The 20000-nt window shown below is 43.5% G+C and overlaps 1 protein-coding gene across 1 annotated transcript in view; it reads left to right on the top strand.

The window, feature by feature from the left end:
• Positions 1 to 16864, top strand: part of LOC134087259 (protein NLRC5-like) — a 24128-nt gene extending 7264 nt beyond the window's left edge. The window contains exons 9-23 of the mRNA XM_062540654.1: positions 1 to 1789; positions 2095 to 2265; positions 2677 to 2829; positions 2973 to 3140; positions 4122 to 4274; positions 4396 to 4563; positions 4922 to 5074; positions 5219 to 5389; positions 6032 to 6184; positions 6296 to 6466; positions 7134 to 7304; positions 10490 to 10663; positions 10875 to 11048; positions 14745 to 14791; positions 15049 to 16864. The exon at positions 1 to 1789 is cut by the window's left edge and continues 6 nt beyond it. Coding sequence (XP_062396638.1) covers positions 1 to 1789; positions 2095 to 2265; positions 2677 to 2829; positions 2973 to 3140; positions 4122 to 4274; positions 4396 to 4563; positions 4922 to 5074; positions 5219 to 5389; positions 6032 to 6184; positions 6296 to 6466; positions 7134 to 7304; positions 10490 to 10663; positions 10875 to 11048; positions 14745 to 14791; positions 15049 to 15632 — 4400 coding nt within the window. The 3' untranslated portion in view covers positions 15633 to 16864. The remainder of the gene's footprint in view (positions 1790 to 2094; positions 2266 to 2676; positions 2830 to 2972; positions 3141 to 4121; positions 4275 to 4395; positions 4564 to 4921; positions 5075 to 5218; positions 5390 to 6031; positions 6185 to 6295; positions 6467 to 7133; positions 7305 to 10489; positions 10664 to 10874; positions 11049 to 14744; positions 14792 to 15048) is intronic.
• The last annotated feature ends 3136 nt before the right edge of the window (positions 16865 to 20000 follow it).

The raw sequence follows: 20000 nt of genomic DNA, 5'->3' as shown, positions 1-20000 counted from the left end.
ATGTCCTCACCAGAGTACTGATGACCCATAAAGCCATCATGAAGAGGAGGTTTGAGAGCATATGTGAAGGCATCATAAGGTCAGAGACTCAAACACTCTTGAACAAGATCTACACAGAGCTCTACATCACAGAGGGAGAGAGTGAAGGGGTGAATAACGAGCATGAGGTTTGGCAGGTAGAGTCAGCATCCAGGCCACAAACGACAGAGGACACAGCAATCAACTGCAATGATATCTTCAAGCCCTTACCTGGACAGGAGAGACAAATCAGAACAGTCATGACCAAGGGCATTGCTGGCATTGGAAAAACCGTCTCAGTACAGAAGTTTATCCTTGACTGGGCAGAGGAGAAAGCTAACCAGGATGTAGATTTCATGTTTGTTCTTCCGTTCCGTGAGCTGAATTTGGTCAAACATGATCAGTACAGTCTTCACAAGCTCCTGCTTGACTTCCACCCTGAGCTTAGAGAGCTACAAGATGGTGAATACAAAGACTGCCACATTGTGTTCATCTTTGATGGTCTGGATGAGAGTCGACTTCCACTGAATTTCCAAAAGAATCAGAAAAAGTCTGATATGACACAAACATCATCAGTGGATGTGCTGATGACGAGCCTCATTCAGCGAACTCTGCTTCCCTCTGCTCTCATCTGGATAACTTCCCGACCAGCAGCATCCAGTCAGATCCCTTCTCAGTGCATTAGTCAGGTGACGGAAGTACGAGGGTTCAATGACCCTCAGAAGGAAGAGTACTTCAGGAAGAGGATCAGTGACCAGAATCAAGCCAACAGAATCATCTCACATATTACGGCAACCAGGAGCCTCCACATCATGTGCCACATGCCAGTCTTCTGTTGGATCTCAGCCACTGTCCTTCAGCAGATACTGGAACAGGATGATGGGAAAGAAGCCCCCAAAACACTGACCGAAATGTTCATACACTTTCTGCTCATCCAGACCACCAGGAAGAACCAGAAGTATCAAGAGGAAAGTGAGACAAATAGACAGAGGCTCCTGGAGTCACACAAGGATGTCATATTGAAACTGGCAGAGCTGGCTTTCAAGCATCTGGAGAATGGCAATCTCATGTTCTATGAAGAAGACCTGAGAGAATGTGGCATTGATGCCAGTGAAGCTTCAGTGTACTCTGGCATGTGCACTGAGATCTTCAGGGAGGAATGTGTGTTTCAACACAAGAAGGTCTACTGCTTTGTCCATCTCAGCATCCAAGAGTTTCTTGCTGCACTTCATTTGTTTGCCTCCTTCTTGAATAAGAACATGGAGGTCCTGAAACCATTTATTAGCAGGAAGTCTTTGCCAGATGTGCCTCTTGATGACCTGCTGAAGAATGCAGTGAACAAAGCTTTGGAAAGCAAGAATGGACACCTTGATTTGTTTGTTCGCTTCCTTCATGGCATTTCTCTGGAGTCAAATCAGAGACTTTTGCTTGGCCTCCTGACACACACACACAGCAGCCCAGAGAGTGTGAAGAAAACAATCAAGAACCTGAAGATAATGCAGAGACCAAATATCTCCCCCGAGAGGTGCATCAATCTGTTCCACTGCCTGGTGGAAATGCATGACTCTTCTGTTCATGATGAAATCCAGGCTTTCCTGAAGGCAGAGAAAGGTGCCGTGAAACAGCTCACACTGGCTCACTGCTCAGCCTTGGCTCATGTGCTTCTGATGTCTGATGAGGTGCTGGATGAGTTTGACCTGAACAAATACAAAACCTCTCCAGAAGGTCGCAGGAGACTGGTTCCAGCCGTGAGATGCTGCAGAAAGGCTCTGTGAGTTATGTTCTACATTAACAAATGATGCTACATTATTTTTGAAGTCTTGTTCTGTTGTCAGAATGGATTTTAAAGTTTTAAATGACACTTTTATAAGGAGATGTTGCTATAGGTAGCATGGTGCGCAGTGTGGCGTTTTTAAAGAAACAACACTTTGTTTACATTCACATCTTCCACACTTCACATTGTTTGCTACAACATTTACATCAGACAAGAGAAATGTGTGACACCAGAAATGGACTAACACTACACAGTGTTGTTTTAACTGTATTAGGACTTGACATATTGCCTTGCTATTGTAGACTTGCTGGCTGTAAATTAACAGAGAAGTCCTGTGAGATTGTGGCTTCAGCACTGCAGTCTGCAAACTCCCCTTTAAGAGAGCTGGACCTGAGTCAGAATGACCTGCAGAAGTCAGGAGAAAAGCTGGTCTCTGCTCTTCTGAGTCCAAACTGCAAACTGGAGACACTGAGGTCAGTAATATTCTAAAGCAGTGAGCAGTGAGCAGTGAGTGGTACTCATCCAGGCTTAGAAAACACAAATGAGAGAACCTGTACTGTAGACTGATTTATTGATTGTTTGTTTGATACATTGATCATGTACAGTATGTTTCACTTTTACTAGTGCTATGAGATGATTTTTGAATTATTGAATTATTATTTCATTCTGATTTATTCTTCACTTGATTAATATTCTAGTCAATTTTATTTCGCTATTTTGTATGCTGCAGACCAACCTGTGAGTCTGAAAATAAAAAATCAGTTGAAATTCAATTCTAGACTATTCTAGAGACGTACTGTACTGTTGTTTTACTCTTGAATTGATATGTCCTCTTTGATTTCACTATTTATTAATTCTCTGTTACATGGTTTATGTGTTTACAGACTTGTTGACTGTAAACTGAAAGGCGGATTTTTGGCTTTGGCTCACAAGGGGGCAAACCCCCACCTAAGAGAGCTGGACATCAACAACGCTGAACTTCAGGGCAGTGGAGGAGAACTGCTCCATCAACCACTGAATCAAGACTGCACAGTGAGGTCTGTCATTTTAGCACAGTGCACAGGCTATTGGTTTGTATTCTGTTTGATCTAAATGTGGTTCCCTATAACTGTAATTTAGTATTAGAAGAACTGTAAGGAGTAGAGGACATGTTGCCCAGCGTTTTTCTCTTTGTCTGTAGACTTAACAGGTGCAATCTCAAACACAGCTCCTTTGAGGCTGTGGCCTCAATTCTGTCATTTAATTCTCAACTGAGTGAGTTGGATATAAGTGACTGTGATCTGCAAACGTCAGAAGAGAAGCAGCTCTCTGGTCTTAGAAGCCCAAACTGCCGACTGGAGAAACTGAGGTCAGTAATACTCTGAAATAGGACTGTCACAATATCAACATTTCAGAATACAATTATGACAACATATCATATTGCATAAAATAGCAAGCCATGTTGCACACACTCAGTTCATGGACAAACGCAAGTAGCTTACGTTACCTCCTGTAAGAGCAGCTTGATTAGAGATAGCATGTGTGGGGTACAGTTCAGAAATATCACTCTGCACTGAGGTACTGTATGTTTGAAGCAAAGTTATTTTTTACAAGCAAACGTTTATCTTCAAATGCATTGTGATGCTATAGCTATGGGCATCATGCAAATGAATCTTGAAAACCTTGTCATGAAGCCTTCAACGTTGCATAACATTTCCAATAGTTTAGCAAGTTCATGACATGTAAACTGGGCTGTTTCAAAGCCTTTTTTTGCCGTTGCTGTGACATCAGGTTTGTGTGTGTGACTTTGAAGGCTGCAAGGGAGTACAGAAGAAGAGAGAAATCACAAGAGACAAACGAGCGCTAACAAGCCTGTTCATTTAAAAATGCCGTTGTTGTGAAATAGGTAGCTTTTATATACCATATTATTGTAGGTACCTTATTTCTGCGATATTCATATTCTCATGTTTTAATTATCATGATTATCACAAAACTGGTATATCGTGACACCCTTACACTGAAAGGCAGAGTTCTCATAGCCCTAGGTCTTATCGACACATTCAAAATCAAGTTGAAGTGTATTTGCCATTCCAGCCATATCTATAACACCTATAGTGGGCCGAAATTGCAAAAATATCACTGTTATTGGGTGTTAATCAAAACATTAATTTATGAAACATTATATTCTATATTATATCCCTGCTGATGTGTCCTATTTAAATTACTGTTAACTGTAGACTGAGTTAACCATTCAATATCAACATCAGTGTTTTACTCTTGTATCGACATGTTCTCACTGATTCCACTATTTGCACTCTTCTGTTACTGTACGCGGTTTGCATTTTTACAGACTGGTTCACTGTAAGATAAAAGGAAGATTTTTGGCCTTGATTCTTCAGTGGGCAAACTCCCACCTAAGAGAGCTGGACATCAGTGACAGTGAGATTCAGGACTGTGGAGAAGAACTGCTTCATCAACCACTGAATCAAGACTGTAAACTGAGGTCTGTATTTTGCACAGTGCACACAGACTTGTGCTTTCTTTTATTCGTTGCCATTTCATATTTGGGAATGTAAGGAGTATAAAGGACATGTTGCTTATGGTGTTTTCCTCTCTCACTATAGACTCATCAGCTGTAGACTCAAACACTCCTCTGAGGTTGTGGTCTCAGTTCTGCAGTCTTATATTTCTCAACTGAGTGAGTTGGACATGAGTGGCTGTGATCTGCAAACATCAGAAGAGAAGCTGCTCTCTGGTCTTATAGATCCAAACTGCCACTTGGAGAAATTGAAGTGAGTAATACTTTGGAAGACACATTATTCACACAAGCCTTATGTGTACATTCACACTTGGGCATAAAAGAATCTCACTGTTATTGGGTGTTAAGAATCTCACTGTTATTGGGTGTTAGGATCTAGACATGGATTTGTGAAGCATAGTTTTTATTCTTGTGTCAGTGTTGATGTGAGAGAATTGATCCCAGACCAGTTGATGGAATAACACTCCCTGCTGATGTGTCCCATTTAAATATCTGTTAACTGTAGACTGTGTTAACCATTCAATATCAACATCAGTGTTTTACTCTAGCATTGATGTCATCTCTGATTCCACTAATTGCACTCTTCTGTTACATGGTTTATATTTTTACAGACTGGTTAGCTGTAAATTGAAAGGGGGATTTTTGGCCTTGACTCTTCAGTGGGCAAACTCCCACCTAAGAGAGCTGGACATCAGTGACAGTGAGATTCAGGACTGTGAAGGTGAACTGCTGCATCAACCACTGAATCAAGACTGTAAAGTGAGGTCTGTATTTTGGACAGTGCACACAGACTGGTGCATTCTGTTGGATCTAAAATGGTTAATCTTTTCTTTATTGTCATTTCATATTTGGACATGTAAGGAGTGTAGAGGACATGTTGCTTATAGTGTTTTCCTCTCTCACTATAGACTCATCAGCTGTAGACTCAAACACAGCTCCTCTGAGGTTGTGGTCTCAGTTCTGCAGTCATATATCTCTCAGCTGAGTGAGTTGGACATGAGTGGCTGTGATCTGCAAACATCAGAAGAGAAGCTGCTCTCTGGTCTTAGAAACTCAAACTGCCAGCTGGAGAAACTGAGGTCAGTGATATTCTGAAAGAGTTCACACTCACAGATAAGAGGTCTTATCTACACATTCAAATTCACATTGACGTTCAAGTTTAAGTGCATTTGTCGTTCCAGCCATATCTAAAACATCTACAGCGAAGTGGAAACGTTTCTCACGACTAGCGTGCATTTACAATGAACTGAAAGATACTGTAAAGTAAAACAAAAATCGGTGTTAAATGGGTACCTATAGAAACTTGTGTGCTAGATACAATGAGTTTAACAGTCGCATGGCCTGTGGGTAGAAGCTTTGGCAGCATCAGACTGTTTTTCTGAAGCAATATCTCCTTCCAGACAGCAAGAGAACAAACAGTCCATGTGACGGGTGAGAGCAGTCTCTTACCAACCCCACCAACCCCACACTTTGGTCATACAGTAGCGTAGGAGATTGTCACTGTTCTGGGATGATAGACTCAAGACATGAGTTTGAGTAGCACTGGGCTTTTAATGTCCATGTTGATGTGAATGAACTGGTCCCAGACCAGTCTGTTAAAGTATATAATAGCATAATACTCCCTGCTGATGAGACACTAACAACATCAGTTTTCACCCCTCATGTTTCCTCTCTTATTTCATTATTTGTGATTCTCTGTTACATGGTCTATGTTCTTACAGACTTCTTGGCTGTAAACTGAGAGGAAGGTTTTTGGCCTTGATTCTTCAGTGGGCAAACTCCCACCTAAGAGAGCTGGACATCAGTGACAGTGAGCTTCAGGACTGTGGAGGAGAACTGCTCCATCAACCACTGAATCACGTCTGTAAAGTCAGGTCTGTTTTTTTGCACAGTGCACATCTTGTTTTCTGTCCTTTCATGTTTGGAATGTGAGAAGTATAGAGGACCTGTTGCAGTAGTTGTAGTGTTTTCCTCTCTCACTACAGACTCATCAGCCGTGGACTCAAAGACAGCTCCCGTGAGGTTGTGGTCTCAGTTCTACAGTCGTATATTTCTCAACTGAGTGAGTTGGACATGAGTGGCTGTGATCTGCAAACATCAGAAGAGAAGCTGCTCTCTGGTCTTAGAAACTCAAACTGCCACCTGGAGAAACTGAGGTCAGTAAAACTCTGAAAGAGTTCACAGAGTTCTTATCTACACATTCAAACTTTGGGCATGAAGCAAGTTGAGAAACATTTGCTCTGATTGTTGTGGCTGTGTTGATGAGAGAGAGTTGACCCCAGATCAGTTCAGTGCTCCCTGCTAGTGTGTCCATGCACATATAGAGCTCTACATCCACACAGGGAGCTGGACACTGAGGTTTAGATGATTAGTGGGAGTCCATTTTTAGTGGGTGTCCATTTTCAGGGAAGCTGTGCAAGACCTAAGCTGTATTATTTAATTTTGCACACGTTTTTTCTGAAGGTGATGTTATGGTACTTCTATAATATTAATCATAAAACTAACCAGTGACCAACTGCATTGTCACAAATTCAACGAAACTAATTTAGAGAAGAAGCTTTCAGGCTACATAGTCTGTATTTGTTGCAGGAGGAGGATTCTGTGATGAAAACTTATGTCAAGCCCAACTCCATTCTTACAAGCAGAAACTATTGTATTTGCCCTCAAATCAATGTGTCAATATCTCTTATAGAATGTTAATTATATCTTTTTGTATTTTTCTTTTCCAGAACTAAAAATGTTTATAGTAATCCTAAGAATATGAATGTACTCATGCCACCATTCTGTTTTCTGACGTCTGTCTCTTGCTCTCTCTCTATGCAGACTTATTGGTTGTGAGCTAACAGAGGAATCCTGTAAGGCTGTAGCCTCTGCTTTGCAGTCCTCCATCTCCCTAAAGGAACTGGACCTGAGTCACAATGACCTGAAGGATTCTGGAGTTCAGCTTCTCTTTACAGGACTCAGTAGCCCTCACTGTAAACTGACAACATTAAGGTGTGTATGTGCACACATATTATGTCACTGTTGGCTGCCCGTCTGTAAATCTTTCGAATAAATCATCAGCTGCAGTATGTGTTAAAACAGACTGAGTCAGTGTCAGCTTTTGAAAACAAGCTGTGTCATGATGGCATCAGTGCTGGAAGGGACACCTTCCCAGCTCTGACCTGCAGGATGCAGTTTTAGATCAAGTACATTGTCATGTTGATATTAACAGAATAACAGTAGATCCAGAGGTGATTACCAGAGTATTTAAAACTATATGCTTTAACAAGGCAACAGGGCCAGATGGCATGTCTGCTTTTCTAATTAAAACATTTGCAGAGGAACTCCCACCGGCCTGGCATCCACTCTTTCAGCTCTCTATAGATTCCCAGTGTGATGTGGCAGCTCATAGGCGCGTCCTAATGGCGGCCGTTATGAGCTTTCATCTGCATTTGACCGTTTGAACTCACTCATGCTGATAACTTCACTCCTGTCCTCCATTATTACATGTACTCATTGTTCATTCCCCATGCTGTGTGTATTGTTAGTGTGTGTAGAAACGGATGGGTGCACACATACTGAAAACCACACCAAACATTTCACTCACCTTTCATTCATTCATTCAATCATTCTACATTAAACTCTGTTTATTTAAATGTCCATACATGGCAACAACATCAGACAGGTAACATCTTACAAATATCTAGGGGTCCACTTTGATAAAGATATTAACTGGCACACACATGTGGCAAGTGTTTGGACATAAATCCACCAGCGTCTCCATTTCCTGCAGAGAGCCAGATGTACTTAGACAGCTCTAATAGCGAGTTTTTGAATGCGCAGAATGCGAACGCTGTGCTTTGCTGTATTGCGTGGAATTTACTAAGCTGTCACTTCATTACGTTATCTGCGTTCAGTGCCGCCCGTTCCCGCCCCCTGTACCACGCCAATTGCGCATGCAGAGCTGAACCACAAGCGCAGATGAATATTGCAACATTAAAAAGAATCAAAGTTTAGTGATCATACATGATTCAAAGAGATGTCAACGAGCAGCGACAGACAGAGTAGGCCTAGTAGTTATTCAAATCCACTTAAGAAATACCTGAACTATTTACTGCACATAGACTTTGGATATGACTTAATGCCTAGTCTAACAGATTGGGAAGTGTAGGCTATGTCGTGAAAGAGAAAATACGATTTTAGAGAGACAAACAAAAGTTAAGGTTGCTTTTGACATAGTACAATGAAGAAAACGGATGCTGTGAATATTGATTCAGCTGTCTCTAAAAGTTTTTCTAATAGACGCATTTAACCGCAATCTGGATTACACCTGCTTTCAGAAGTTCAGAAGTTTTTCAACGCAAAATAGACGTGCTCTGTTTTCATACATCAGGCAGAACACTTAATCAATCGCTATTAGCACCTCTCCTTCCCTGTACTTGCACGTTACACCCATTTTCAGCTGATCCGCCCAGGAATTAATATGCATGACACGGAAAAGCGCAAATAGACATTTTCAGCTCCCACGGCAGGCAGTCTGCGCGTTTCCCTCATTGCGGCCATGTTTATACGCGCACGTTACGCCTGAAATGAGCGCAAAACGTTAGTACATCTGGCCCTGAGAGTCTTTGGGGTTTGTGAGAGAATCATGTTCATTTGTTATAGAGCCACCATAGAGTCCATCTTGCACTATGGCATCACCAGCTGGTTTGGAAATCTTACAGTTAAGTTCAAGGCCCAACTACATAATGTGGTCAAAACAGCTGGACAAATGATGGAGTCCCTGCTCCCCTCACTCTCCAAGACATACTGTATCTGAGCAGTCCACTCTACAGCAGGCTGACAGAATTCTATCTGACCCCTCCCATGTGCTGTACCAAGAATATGAGCTCATGAACACAGGAAGGAGGTACAGGGTCCCTTTCTGTTTAGCACAATCACTGCAAACATTCCTCTGTCCCCCTGTCAGTCAGCATGATGAATGGGCAACGTGGGCAGAACAGTAGGAAGGCCCAAAACCAATACTAAGTGCTGAGTAGGGGGCTGTGTATGGGGGCTGAACTGAGTGGAGATGTGCTGAGGCTGTGGTGTATGGATGTGCTGTGTGTGACTGGAGAGTACAGAGAGAGAGAGAGAGTGTCTACTTTGGGACTGTGCTTAATGGGACTCTGTGGTAGAGAGTGCTATTTATGGGCTATTTATTGGCCTTTAAACATGATGGGAGTGTCATTTATGGCATGACAGATGGCTGTGAATGTGTGCCCTTTTTGTATTTTATATTTTTATTTACTCTATGTATAGCATATGTGCTATGTCCTGTGGTGTGTTGTGTATTGTGGCTGTGGCAGCTTACCCCTTATCCAGAACACATTTCCTTGGACCTTGACCTTGATGCAAGCATTTCAGAATAGTGGAAAAGAGAATGCACCAGTGAATTAGATACATTTAGACTTATCTGATTAGTCAGGAAGAGAACAATTATTTGCCTTAAAGGGATAATCCGGAGTGAAATGCACTTTAATTTAATCGAGTCAGTACCTTCCGGAAATGTCGCTGCGGCAGCTGCGCAACGCTTCAACAACACTTTACTAACATTTCCGGAAAGGTACTGACTCGATTAAATTCATTCTGGACTCTCTATCCGACCACATAAGACGTGGGGATACTTCGGTTTGGCTTTAGGGACCCTCTACTCACTACCACGTAAGTGTAAGTGTTTGGAACAGTAGAAGAGGTATAAAAATAGCGTTTTGTAGTGGTGAAAGGACTTGCCCCGGTCACTTCCAGGCTAACGAGTTTTGGCTAAAAACGGTGAACTCGAACTTTCTCAAAATACATCCGAATGACATGATTTTGGTGTCAACTCAACGTATGTACTCCCAATAGTCCGAAAAATTGATCTAAAGTGCATTTCACTCCGGATTATCCCTTTAAGTTAAGTTAACCCCTAGGAACATGATCACCCCTGCTGCCCACATGACACTACAAGACAACAACAACAAGTTGTTTACATGGCTGCAGAGTGTGTAATGTAGTGTGTTTCTCCAGTCCATGTCCCTGCTGTGTACATAATGTGAGTGCTACACACATCTGTGTCTGTGTCCATCCTCATGAGATACAGTGACCTCATGGTGCTGAAGGATGGCCTGAAAATTTCCAGTTTTCAAAGACTGACCTTCCACTCTCCTTTGAAACAGGCTCAATCTGTGTCACCTATCTAAAGCAAGCTGTGAAATGATGGCATCCGTGCTGCAAAGTGCACCTTCCCATCTGAGAGAGCTAGACATGAGTGACAATGACCTGCAGGATGAAGGAGTGGAGCTGCTCTGTGTGGGACTACGAGATCCACAATGCAAGCTGGAGACACTGAGGTCAGTAATTAGGAATGTTATATAGTGTATTGTAATGTAATGTTATGTATATAGTATTTTACCCACCACATAGTAAGAAATTGTCATTGTACATCTATGAATATTGTTGATCTACACTTTTCTACACTGTTCATGTCCAAACTGACTGGCTTGTATACCTTCAATGCATTTTCCTTCATGTATAATTAAGAAAGATTCTTTGTTGTTTCAGACTGTCTGGTTGTCTCATCACACATGAGGGCTGTTCTCTGTTGTCCTCTGCCCTGAAATCAAACCCCTCCTACCTGAAACAGCTGGATCTGAGCTACAATCACCCAGGAGACTCAGGTGTCAGAGAGCTCACAGAGAGACTGAATGATCCCAGCTGTAAACTAGAGACGTTGAGGTGAGATGTGTTACATCTTACATGTCTTTCTAGTGGAGCTGCTCATCCATTTGTGTCCTGTGTTGGAGAGCTTTCTGTGTGGAGACTGGATATTCTGTCACGTTTCCAGATGATTCCCTTCCACATATTAAACTGGGCATGATGTGGCCCTTTAAGCACTGCAAGTAGAAGGCAATCCCCCAGACTTACACACACATATGAGGCTTGTGAACAGCACTTTATTTAGAGCAAGTTTTAGAATTCATAACACAAGATGGGCAACCATGTCTGCCCAGGCTACAGAAGATGATTAGGCACAGCTTGCACAGTGACCCACTTATGGGTGAAGGAGAACCAAGCTTTGAACAATAAGTAGGTAAATAAAGAGATACATAAATCATTTAAAAACATTAATAATGTCCACAACACGGGGGGGCTGTAAAGACCACTTGCATGGTATAAGGAAAAGCACATTCATATTTGCACATGTTCAACTCCCAATGAGGAAGCTCATGATGCACTTGCAGAGGGAGGGGATAAGGCCCAGCATGAGAAGTTTGTCTGTTAGTTTGAAGGGGCTGATGCTGTTTCACTAGGTCACCCATTGGATTGCTTAGACTGAGTGCAGAGAATAGTGAGTTTGACTTCTTAGCTGGCCATGGTCCTGGGATGCCAATAGCAGGATCATATGCAAGTGATTTCTGTTAGCACCCCCTATGGATGGATATAATTTAGAGTTTAGAGTTCATAGTGAAATGGAGCAGGGGGGGATGGGAGGCTTTACAACTCCAGCATGACGTAAAGGGCAGTAAGGAGGGTTTTCTCCCCTACTAACGGAAATGGGGTGAGTGATGGCTGTAAATCAACCCTATGGTCTCCTCCCAAACTTTGATTAGAAGCATCATTTCACTAGTTCGCCTATTTGGATTGCTTAGATTGAATGCAGACAATAGCGTGTTTAGCTTGGTAGCTGGCCATGGTCCTGGGATGCCAATAGTGGAGATCACATGTGAGTGATGTCCGTTAACACCCCAAGAGCGCTTTCATCAGAGGCCACTACCAGAGGGAAAGTGAACAGGAATTGGAGACCTGGTAAACTTGTCTGATCTTGCATTCAACTAATCCTTGAGGGGTATAGATTAGTAGGTGTCCAAGGACCAATGACCAGGCATACGATTTCCATTACTAGGGACACGTTTGTGCCCATGACTACCTGAAACAGCTAGATTTGAACTACAATCACCCAGGAGACTCAGGTGTCAGAGAGCTCACAGACAGACTGAATGATCCCACCTGTAAACTAGAGACGTTGAGGTGAGATGTATTACATCTTAGATGACTTTCTAGTGGAGCTGTTCATTCATTTGTGTCCTGTGTTGGAGAGCTTTCTGTGTGGAGACTGGATATTCTGTCACGTTTCCAGATGATTCCCTTCTCAGAGTTTGCTATCAGAGGGAAAGTAAACAGGAATTGTAGACCTGGTAAACTAGTCGGATATCTTGCTTTCGACTAACCCTTGATGGGTGTAGATTAGTAGGTGTCCAAGGACCAATGATCAAGCATATGATTTCCATTGCTAGGGATACATTTGTGCTCATGACTAGAGGTGAAGGCTGAATAGTGCGTATCTGCCCAACTTAGCCTGAGACCGGTGGGAAAAGCATCTGTGGTGGAGAGTGAGCTGGATGGGGAGGACTGTGTAATGATATGAGATGTAGTGACTAAGTGTAGGCAAGAGTGAGCATCTTCTCTGTTGACCAGATTGGTGGCAGTATAATAGGAGACTGAGAATGTGGAATGGCCATGGCTACAGCGAGGTAAGGGGATGCATTGCTACTGTTAGAATAGAAGTGGAAAGACTGTAAGAAAATATGTTATGGTAACTATGTTCTAGAGACACTGGAATACATTGACAGAAAGGTGATTTAGAAGAGTGGAGGAGAGGCTCAAGTAAGCGTAATTCAGTCAGTGTTACTGGTTGGTCAATATGCTCTGTTTGATATGATCCTTTAGGCTACTATGATCCATGGCTTGTAGATAAGGACACGTGGATGCAAATCTATGCCAGATTAACCCCACTATGCTACAGTACATTTCCTCACTTCATCTCAACGGCCAAATGGCAAGTATGAGTGCGAGGCTGAAAGTGAGCCTGGAACAGAATCTGTTGCTATGATAAATGTGGGCCTCCTGCATGACTGAAGGTGGAAACTCTGCATTCCAGATCATGAGCAGGTTGTGAGTTATCAGAGCAGCGCAGGGGTCTGGCTTATCCTGCGTCTGCATTCTGTGCATGCGGTGCTGGCTAAGTGTGTGACTATTACATCCACGCGGCAGGTGGAGATGTAGCATGCCTCCAGATTTGTGCAAGCGGGGTGGACGTTTGAGCAATGGCCCAGATTGTGTTGTGCTTGCTGCTGGACTCAGTGAAATATAGCTCTGATTTACGGAGCACCGTGACCAAGTTGGATGTGGTTGAACTACACCGTGATACACGCAAGCAGACAGGAGTGGCAACAGTGTTGAGCTTGTTTGGTGCAGCGGCGACCATTCATGTGTTGCACGAGCCATGAGAACGATGGGTGTTGGGGCTCAGTGGAGCTTTTGCAGTATTTCTCAGAGCTCAGTAGAGCTGTTGCTGCATGGCTCTCAGTAGAGCTGTTGCTGAATGGGTCTCAGCAGAGCTGTTGCTGCATGGGTCTCAGCAGAGCTGTTGCTGCATGGGTCTCAGCAGAGCTGTTGCTGCATGGGTCTCAGCAGAGCTGTTGCTGCATGGGTCTCAGCAGAGCTGTTGCTGCATGGGTCTCAGCAGAGCTGTTGCTGCATGGGTCTCAGCAGAGCTGTTGCTGCATGGGTCTCAGCAGAGCTGTTGCTGCATGGGTCTCAGCAGAGCTGTTGCTGCATGGGTCTCAGTAGAGCTGTTGCTGCATGGGTCTCAGTAGAACTATTGCTGCATGGGTCTAAGGGCTCATTTCATGCTATCTGTGGCAGCCTTAAGCAACAATTGGACCTGGGCTGGAAGAAAACTGTTAGAATACCATTTGCGTGATTAATATCCAATATTCATTACGATACAACATACAGTATACATGATGGGCAGATAAGGCATGAATAGGCATGAAATGATGAGTAGGTTGATGGCATGAAATGATGGGCATGAAATACGTGAGTAGGCAGATGGAATGGAATGTTGTTCCATGGCACTGCTGGGTGCCCAAGCTGATGGTGCGGGGAAGTCCAGCGTGGCTCTGGGCATGGAATGGGTAGAGGGTAGAGGGGCATTCTAGCATGGCGAGGAGATCCTTGCAGTATATAATGTGTTGAGAAGAAAATGGAATTCTAGATATACGTGTGTTTGTGTGTGTGTGTGTGTGTCTTTGTGTGTGTGTGGTGTAGAAAAACAGTCTCTCTGTATGTGTGTCCATTCATTCAGGGAGGAGAAATTTGATTTTGGGTGTTTTTGTAGGAAATTTAAGGAGTAAGGGCAGTGTTGCCCTCTGAGGATCAGTCGGGATGGGTTCTATTTGAGTCTGTGCTTTGGATAAATACACATTAACACACTAAATCCCTCCCTGAGTCACTTCACTTTTACTTTGCTTTACATAGAAGCTACTCTTGAGACATATCCTGCTTGATATACTGTAGAGACTGAAGTTTCTTAATGAATAAACTCAGTATTGTGTCAAAACTGTATTTTCTTCTCTCATCCTTCTTAAGGTATGACCATGGAGGAGAGTGTAGGATTAAACCAGGACCCAGAAAATGTGAGTGATTTTACTTTTCCTCTATCTTCCCTCTGGCGTGTGTGTGTGTGTGTGTGTGTGTGTGTGTGTGTGTGTGTGTGTGTGTGTGTGTGTGTGTGTGTGTGTGTGTGTGTGTGTGTGTGTGTGTGTGTGTGTGTGTGTGTGTGTGTGTGTGTGTGTGTGTGTGTGTGTGTGTATGTGTGTGTGTGTGTTGTACACATGTCCTTTCCTACCCCATGTCCTGATGAGGATGTTCTCTCCTCTCCCCTTATGTGCAGATGCCTGTGAGCTCACACTGGACCCAAACACAGCACACAGAAAACTCTCTCTCTCTGAGGGGAACAGAAAGGTGACACGTGTGAATCAGCAGCAGTCGTATCCTGACCACCCAGACAGATTTGAAGGCTGGTATCAGGTGCTGTGTAGAGAGGGTCTGTCTGGACACCACCCAGAGAGATGTGACAGTCTGGGTCAGAGTCTAGTCAGCACGGGTCAGTCTGGACGCTACTACTGGGAGGCTGAGTGGAGTGGTGGTGGTGGTGTATGGGTAGCAGTGGCCTATAAAAGCATGGAGCGGAAGAGAGACTGTATGTTTGGAGGTAATGCCAAGTCCTGGAGACTGGAGTGCTATAGTATCAATTACTCTGCCCGACACAATGATAAGGAGACTGCCATACCTGCTCCCCCCTCCAGCAGAGTAGGAGTGTACCTGGACTGGCCAGCAGGCACTCTGATCTTCTACAGCGTCTCCTCTAACACACTCACCCACCTGCACACGTTCCACTCCACATTCACTGAGCCCCTCTATCCTGGGTTTTATGCTAATGTTGGCTCCTCAGTGTCTCTGTGTCAGATCACATGACCTCCTAATCCTGCAGAAGAGGAGAGACACACACTTTTGTTTACACACTGCTGTGTGTTGTGTTTATGTGTGTGTGTGTGTGTGTGTGTGTGTGTGTGTGTGTGTGTGTGTGTGTTGACTAGTCCTGTCCGACTTCATCCCCCCCTCTGTTGTCCCTGATCCCTGTATTTGTGAGTGTGTGAGTTTCTCTCTCTCTCTGTGTGTGTGTTCTATTTCTGGCTTCCTCTGTGCTGCATCATTCTTCTCTGTTGTTGCTGGTCTCTGTTATTGCTGCTTGCTCCATTTCTGTGTGTGTGTGTGTGTGTGTGTGTGTGTGTGTGTGTGTGTGTGTGTGTGTGCGTGCGTGCGTGCGTGCGTGCGTGCGTGCGTGCGTGCGTGCGTGCGTGCGTGCGTGCGTGCGTGCGTGCGTGCGTGCGTGCGTGCGTGCGTGTTCTATTTCTGGCTTCTTCTGTGCTGCATCATTCTTCTCTCTGTTGTTGCTGGTCTCTGTTATTGCTGCTTACTCCATTTTTCTCTTTATCTCTCTGTGTGTGTGCTCCTTCCCCTCCGTTTGTGTCATCAATTTCTATTCAAGTGACCAATCACTTGCGCGTCAGATATCAGATGCTGTGTTGAATTTCTTACAATTTGAACGTGAACCTCGTATATTGTATGTGTTCTAAAGATTAAAAATCAGGTCAAGTGACTTTTATTTACATGGCATTTAAATACAACAGGAGTTGACCCAAAGCGCTTTACATTGCAAGATATCAGGTTTGGGCAGGACAATAAAAAGGGGCCCAGGGATACACAGATCTTGACTAAAACACAGCTGTTTTGAAGATGACCGGGTTAACCTGGGAGTGGACTGTGGGCAAGACATATCACTGAGCATTTAAGAGCTTTAAAAACAAAAAGTAAAATCTTAAAATCAATTCTGAATTAGGAAGACAGTGCAGCTGAGCCAGGACTGTGCCCTCTCTAGTACCAGTGAGTAATCTGGCTGATGGGTTAAATACAAGAAGGCTAAAAGATGAACATACAGTGAGAGTGGACAGGTTTTCTCAGGACTGGGATTGTTAGTCCACTGTAATTGTGCATATATAGTCTGGTATGAGTGAGAGGAAGGGAAGAGGAGTCCTTTTATTTGAAGATTAAATGAAATATGTAATTGGTGTACTGTTTAAAATGTCTTTGTTACATCAAACCAAAGGGAAACAGAATGTAATCATAGGCAAATGAAACACAAATAAAGACATGCAACAAAAAGTGTGTGTGTGTGTGTGTGTGTTTGTTTGTGTGCGTGTGTGCGTGTGCACGTGGCAACATGTTCAGTTATATGGCACATGTGCATTCTCAGTTAGTAGAGATCACTCCACTTGACCTAATGCCTGTGGGCATCCAGGAGGGGTTGAGTAGTGATCTCCCATCCACAGAGGAGGTGCCCTTGACCACCTAACCCCCAAAATGTATGTGGACACTGGATCCAGGGCTGCCCACTTCTCTGTGTGTGTGTGTGTGTGCTGCCCACTGCTCTGTGTGTGTGTGTGTGTGTGTGTGTGTGTGTGTGTGTGTGTGTGTGTGTATGTGCTGCCCACTTCTCCGGGTGTGTATGTGTGATCCTAGTCTGTGTGCGTGCTCCTGGTGAGGTAACTGCTCCAAATGTGTGTGCGCAGTATTTACAAAGTACACAGGACAAAATAACTCCATTACCCATAAACAGGTTTGATGTGGAGTGACTGTGGGAAAGAGTCAGTGCAGGGGGTGTCCACTGCCTTTTGAGACACAACTGTGAAACCAACACTGTATTCATTCCTTCAGCTCAACACATTTCCTGTTCAATATTCACCATCCTCTGGTAGCCGGTGTTAGATAAACTAAGTCCAGATAACAGACTGACCATCCTCAGTACTCATGTCTCATGTAAAGGATGAGGCTGGTTAACTCATTCCCAGGGGAAGGTCCTATAGGGAATGAGGAAACGTCATCATCTTGCTGGTCAGTTGCTCTTCATTGGGTCGTCTCATCCAGCTGCTTCTGAGACACAGCAGAGGAGAGAGAGAGAACAGTGGGGTGAGGGGTCAGACAACTCTGACGGTGTTCACTCCTGCTTCCTCGGTCCTGGACTGGACATTAGGGAAGGTGATGCTTTGGTCCTCCCTGACTGCTGTTGAGACCGTTGTGTAAAGTGTTATTTAAAACCTGTTTAAAACCTGACAACAGTTGATTCCCAGCTGTCCACTGATCCCAGGTGCTCATGGGTCATGGGTCTGTCCAGGGTCCTGAAATCTACTGCTGATCCCAGGTAACTACTTGTAAAAAATGTTTTTTTTTTTTTTTCAAGGTACGATGCTCTTCAGATTGCTTAATTCTTTTCTTTTTTTTGTATATTGACCATAGCATTAAGTCTATCATAAAGCAGTCATTACACACTAAAAATAACTTGTTTCAGATGATGTTTCAATATTGAGTTGACTTTGACTCAAAGTACAGTATATCGTTGTTATTATGACCGCCGCTAGCATAGCTAGCGAAGCGGTCATATAGTTGTTGTCAAAGTTTTTTTTTTTTTTTTTCCGTCATCGGTTCTGAATTTTTGGTCAACGATTCCCGGGACACCAACACCGGGGCACATGAAACTTGGTGGGCATGTAGCCCCAGTAGACTTTTACGGAAAAATTTCGTTTCGTTCCCGGGGGTCACTCCCCCCCCCGCGCTGGCCCCGCCCGAAGCCCAAAAATTGCAGTTTTTCCTACATAACTACCTGAACCGTGGCACCGAGGATGACAAATTTTTTATGGTATGTTGGTCTCAAGAGCTCGGATCAACTTAGCTTATAACCAGTCATTTGTGAATTGCACCCCCATGGTAAAAATTGAAAATGTAATGTAATATTGCTTATTCAGATGAGATGCTATGAACTGCACCAAATTTCATGTGTATGATTAACCCGACACCCTCTGGGAGTATGCCAAGTTTTGTGGACTTTCATCCATGGGGGGCTATAATAAATGTATTTATGTGTGCATTTAGTGAATGGTCCCTCAACGTGGCTGCTCTACACTGAAGCCTAGAATGGCCCCATGGCCCCATGTAGCTGTGTCACTGGCACCCCCGTGGCTACCCTGTGCTTACCAAATAAAACAATTATGTATTTATTACGATTGTATATGAGAACGTCAAAAGCAGAACTAATGCAACCACGTTCAAACACTGCAGCCTGCTGCCACTGGTGTGTGGCGCTGGCGCTGCTCAGTGAATGATAGATCAGACCAGAGAGAAGAAGACAAACGAAGAAGATGGAGTTGGATTTCTCAGTTCCGAATGGCGGCCATATTGGAATTTTCTTTACTGTCGCTAGTTTCACACTACTTGATTTCTCATGTTGCAGTAAGCTAAACGATTTCATCTCTTACGTGACTTGTTGTTCTTGCACGTAACTGTGTAACCGTCTGACTGATAAAGAAGTTGTTAAATGTCTTTACGTTTAGAAACATAGCTGCTAATCAAGCAAACTCATCCAAGCAGATGCGAATAGCCTACAATGTCAGTACTCAAACCACCAGTAGCAGGCTTAGGACTAGGTAAGTAAAACATCTCTTCTCTATATCTCTACTATTTTCATTTTAAAAACTGTATGTAAAGCGTAATTCTAGCCAACACCTGTTTCCAAAATGTATTTATAGAGTCTGTACATGTGGTCCCTAGCTTGGTTTGCCCGAAAATTAAGTGGAAATATCCTTTAGAAGTGTTTACTTTAGGCGCTAGTTAGCATGTAACAGCATCTGAATTAATGAACTGGCATGGTGCATTTATACCTGACGATCTCTTTCAAGTAATTTAAATAAAAAACGGACTTCATGGTTAGTATTTATGGAGTCTGTACATGTGGTCCCTAGCTTGGTTTGTCTGAAAATTAAGTGGAAATATCCTTTAGTAGTGTTTGTACTCTAGGCGCCAGTTAGCATGTAACAGCATGTGAATGAATGAACTGGCCACTAGCATGGTGCATTTATACCTGACGATCTCTTTCAGGTTATTTGAATAAAAAACTGACATCATGGTTAGTATTTATAGAGTCTGTACATGTGGTCCCTTGCTTGGTTTGTCTGAAAATTAAGTGGAAATATCCTTTAGAAGTGTTTGTACTTTAGGCGCTAGTTAGCGTGCCAGGTGTCATACCATTGCAGTAATCATCTCACTAAACACGTCTTTTCATATCCAATCTGTTCAACAGAGTTTGCCAGTCAGACCACTACACCTTTGCCAGCACCACCACCCAGCAAGCTTCATCAACTCCAGCCATGCCGGTAAATACAGTGCCTATTGACAGCCTACACACCCCTGTTCAAATGCCAGTAGCTTTGTCCATTGTTAAATCCCCGTTGT

The sequence above is a fragment of the Sardina pilchardus genome, chromosome 1 (assembly GCF_963854185.1).
Source record: "Sardina pilchardus chromosome 1, fSarPil1.1, whole genome shotgun sequence".
In the NCBI taxonomy this organism is placed as follows: Eukaryota; Metazoa; Chordata; class Actinopteri; order Clupeiformes; family Clupeidae; genus Sardina; species Sardina pilchardus.
Note: the sequence above shows the minus strand (reverse complement) of the source record. Positions and strands in the feature narration are given on the sequence as shown.